We start from the raw sequence: 4,307 nt of genomic DNA, 5'->3' as shown, positions 1-4,307 counted from the left end.
AAAATAAAACTTAAACTAATACACTATATGTGTCTCCATAGACTTTTACTATACACTCACTTGTTTAATTCACCTATACATAAAAATTATATATATATATATATATATATATATATATATATATATATATATATATATATATATATATATTCGTCAATAGACATTATTATTATCAATAGAATAATAACTATCGATAATGTGTGTTTACTACAAAATTTGATTGTTTCCCGACAAAACCAGTTGTTTTAATTTTAATGTGTGTATGAACAATGACAATACAAATAAGGATTTTATAGCTATTCAATTTTATTATAAAGTAATACTAATTAATAAAATTAACAGATAAAGTATACTATGATATAATTTTTTATTTGAATCTACGTTATTGACAGAAGTACAAACTACGTTTGACGCATACATATGATAGTATATTATATATACATAACAGTCTGTGGAAATTTACATGAAGTGTTGTGGCGATTAGGTATAGGTATTAGGTAGTAGCAGAGACTTAATTATATATATATAATAAGATGATGATTACATGACAGAACAAGCATTGACATTGTCATCGTTGAACATGTTGCTAACGTTGTCGTCTCCACGGTGAGAGACATGAACGGTGCCGTGTTTTTCTGGGAGGTTATAGCCATGTCTGTAGTAGTTATAGGTTTCTTTGAAGTCATGGGTGGTGTCTTTGAAGTAATGATCAGCAGTGGTGAAGTAAAGCGGTGGGTTAGGGTATGGCCAGAATTCTGCCCTCTTCCCAGCCCTCCTCACAGCCTTCAGCACCTTGTTCCGATCAACATATCCACCAACCGTTACCCTTTCCATCTCCAACTCAACCTCCACTGAATCAATCCCTATAAATAATTTTCAACACTCTTATAACTAATTTTTCCTTTACATTCTTTATATACATATGGGTAATTATTTAGAGAAATGATACAGACACAATTTTTTTAAATTTTTTATTTTTTATATAGAATAAAAAAAAATTATGATATTTTACGTATAATATCAAATAAGTGTAAATTAGTATCATTCTATCATTATTTAATATTTTTTTACTATATATGTTAAAATGGTTTATATTGTAAAGTTTTTCGAGAAGAGATAAAGAAGAATTTGACATTAATAAATTATGAACAAGAGATCAAGATATTATGTTAAATCTAAATCTTAAGAAATTATAAATAATTTTATTTATATATCACTCATTTAACTTATTTTTAAATAATATGAAATTTTTAACTTGCACTCCTAATACATGTTCTGAAAACTTCTTTAACATTGTTTCACATTATTTTTTCTTATTTTTTATTCTTTTAAAAAATACAAAAAGTAATATCTTTTATGATTATTTTATTTTTATAATATATGTGAAAATAAATTAGTATCAGTCTATCATTACTCAATCATTTATTTATTTTCTTTATAATATATGTTAAAATGATTTATGTTGTAAAGCTTTTTTAAAAGAGATAAAATAAAATTTAACATTAATAAATTTACAAGCAAAATAATCTAAATCTTAAGAAAATATAATTATAAATAATTTTATTTATATATCATTCATTTCACTTATTTTTAAATAATATGAAAATTTTAAATTACCTTAGAGTCCTAACTCATGTTCTGAAAACTTATATATATATATATATATATATATATATATATATATATATATATATATATATATATATATATATATATATATATATATATATATATATATATATATATATATATATATATATATATATATATATATATATATATATATATATATATATATATATATATATATATATATATATATATATATTTGATCATATAAATGTCTGCGGATTCACTTTCTTATCTTAAAACAATAACTTTTGCTATCAATTTTCTTTCTTTTCCTCTCCCATAAAGAGGACAATTAAATACAAATTCCAAAATAAAATAAAGTAAAAACATAGTAAGTTAATTTTTATTTTAACTAATTCATCAAAATAATAATTCACTGGTTTCTTTTTTAGTGAATATAATATAATATATGCTGATAAAAAACACACTAATATAATTATTATGAATTTTAGTGTCATAATTTAATAAAAAGTTATTATTAATTCACATGTTTATTCACATGACTATATATATATATATATATATATATATATATATATATATATATATATATATATATATATATATATATATATACTGTGGTGTTTTTAATGATTGAAAATGGTATAAAAATTTATGAAATTTGAACTTTTTTATTTTTCTAATATACACGTGTGTTTGTGTAAGAATGAGAATACGTAATGGAGAATTTGAATTGGATTCCAAAAATATTTTTTGTCCTGTCCAAATGTTCCTATCATTATCATTTTTCCTTAGCCCATTTGAGCCACGAATAGAATATGTTTGAGGTATGAAAGAGATTGCCGAGGGAAAGGGGCATAGTATATATTTTGTTTTTATTTATATTACCACAAAAGAAAATTAGGATTTTTATAGAATAAATTAACAATTTGATAGCTTATATATATAACGGAAAATTCTATTTATTCATTTTTCTAATTCTCTTAATTGATTAAAAAAACTTATTCTTTCTTCCATTTTTCTTCAAAAATACATAATCCAAAATTATGAAGAACTTTTAAGATTAGACATACCTTTGAGCTTGTAAATGGCGTTTTTAACAACTCTCTCGCAGCCAGTGCAGCACATCCTTACTTTCAGCTCAACTGTCTGAAAAGAATAAGTATCTCATATGTCAATTTCAGTTCGCATCTCACTTTTTTCCTAACTATATTGCTCATATACCTCATATTCTGATTCTTTCATAAATCAAAAACCTCTCCAAAATTCAGGTAAACAATGAATTTGAATAGCTATTTTCTTAAGTCATTACCAGTTACAGCTTTTAAAGCAAGTAATCATCAAAATACTATTGACAAGTTCAAGGAAAAACGAAACTCTGATGGTTCTATTTTCATATATTCTCTCACATGTACTGATCTGAAAAGTCACTTTTTTTCACTCTTCTACTTCGTGTCTGACAAGATCATTTAACCAGTCGTATAATAAATTATATTCTTACTCTCTTTTTTTTCTTCGCCTTCAATTTTTTAATCAAAAGGAGATGAATTCATGTATGACATATCGCTTTCTCTTGTACCGATGAAAGGTTAATTTTTGCAGTAAGTTTGAATCCAAGACCTTACATAAACTTTAAAAGTTTCCAAATATCATTAAAACCAAACTCTGATGAAACTAATTATTATCATCATAATATTGAGCACCCAGATGCGAAAAAATCTCAGTTTCATCAGTTTCGCTACTGTTCCAATATATATTTATCTGATAACATCCTATGATCGTGTCCAGAAATGAAGAAAAACGATCGATGAGAAAGATTGAAACATCTAACATGAAACATCCTTAACAAACAAAGTAATTAATGTTGAAAGTGAACCTGTAAGGAAAGTGGACGACCCTTCTTTGGCATGTTGAAGTTTCTGTGAACGTCTTTGCTGTGATGACGATGGTGATGATGATCTTGATGATAAATGAAAAAGCGATATATAAAGGAAGAGATGTCAAAGCGAAAAGCTTTGTCTAGCAAGGAAGCCATGGTAGATAAAAGGAAGAAAAGAAGAACAACTAAGGAAGAAACCAGCGATGGAATATATTCCTCTGGGGCATTTACATGTCTTAAAAATGATAATGTTTTGTAATCAAGGTGAAGCTATTGAGTAGAGTAACATATATAAGGAAAAGTAATGGGACGGAAAAGAGTATAAATTCTTTTTTTCATGTGTAGTGTAGATATTTATATAAATGGCATTTTGTGAGCTGAACTAAACCAAGTGATGTTACAACCTTTCAGACAGGAATGGTATCTAGGTGCATGGTTGGTGAAATGGGAATAACAAGTGTCGTGGGATATGGATGAGGTTATAGAAAAGAAAGAAGATTTTAGATGCTAAGGAAAAATATATTCTGGTAATCTTCTTTTTTTAGACACCATCTTTGAAAATGGCTAAACAAAGTTATATTCCCAGATTTCATTTACTTACTCTTTCAACGCCGTTTCCCATATTTTACAGGAGTTTCGAATAAAAGAATATATCTTTACCTCCTCTGCAGTATTTTCTGGATTATATCTATTACATAATTTCATAGTTTTCACTTCACTTGCCATGCTGATTAGAACAACTCGTAACAAAACATTATTCTCTAACTTCTAACTCTTAGCCACACAACCATGCATCAGCCTTGTCTTCACAACTCTTGATGCCTTTGCAAGATTA

At 26.0% G+C, this 4,307-nt stretch overlaps 1 protein-coding gene across 1 annotated transcript; it reads right to left on the bottom strand.

Moving 5' to 3' along the window:
• Nucleotides 1–406: 406 nt before the first annotated feature.
• On the bottom strand, nt 407–3,737 carry LOC108322795 (heavy metal-associated isoprenylated plant protein 30). The gene is made up of 3 exons (XM_017555040.2): nt 3,470–3,737; nt 2,667–2,742; nt 407–863 (listed from the first exon to the last, which is right to left on the bottom strand). The coding sequence occupies exons 1-3, from the start codon at nt 3,626–3,628 to the stop codon at nt 541–543; spliced, it is 558 nt and encodes a 185-aa protein (XP_017410529.1). The 5' UTR covers nt 3,629–3,737; the 3' UTR covers nt 407–540.
• Nucleotides 3,738–4,307: the final 570 nt, after the last annotated feature.

This window comes from Vigna angularis, chromosome 3 (genome assembly GCF_016808095.1).
Source record: "Vigna angularis cultivar LongXiaoDou No.4 chromosome 3, ASM1680809v1, whole genome shotgun sequence".
Taxonomy (NCBI): domain Eukaryota; kingdom Viridiplantae; phylum Streptophyta; class Magnoliopsida; order Fabales; family Fabaceae; genus Vigna; species Vigna angularis.
The sequence above is the reverse complement of the archived record's forward strand: the minus strand, read 5'-3'. Positions and strand labels throughout refer to the sequence as shown.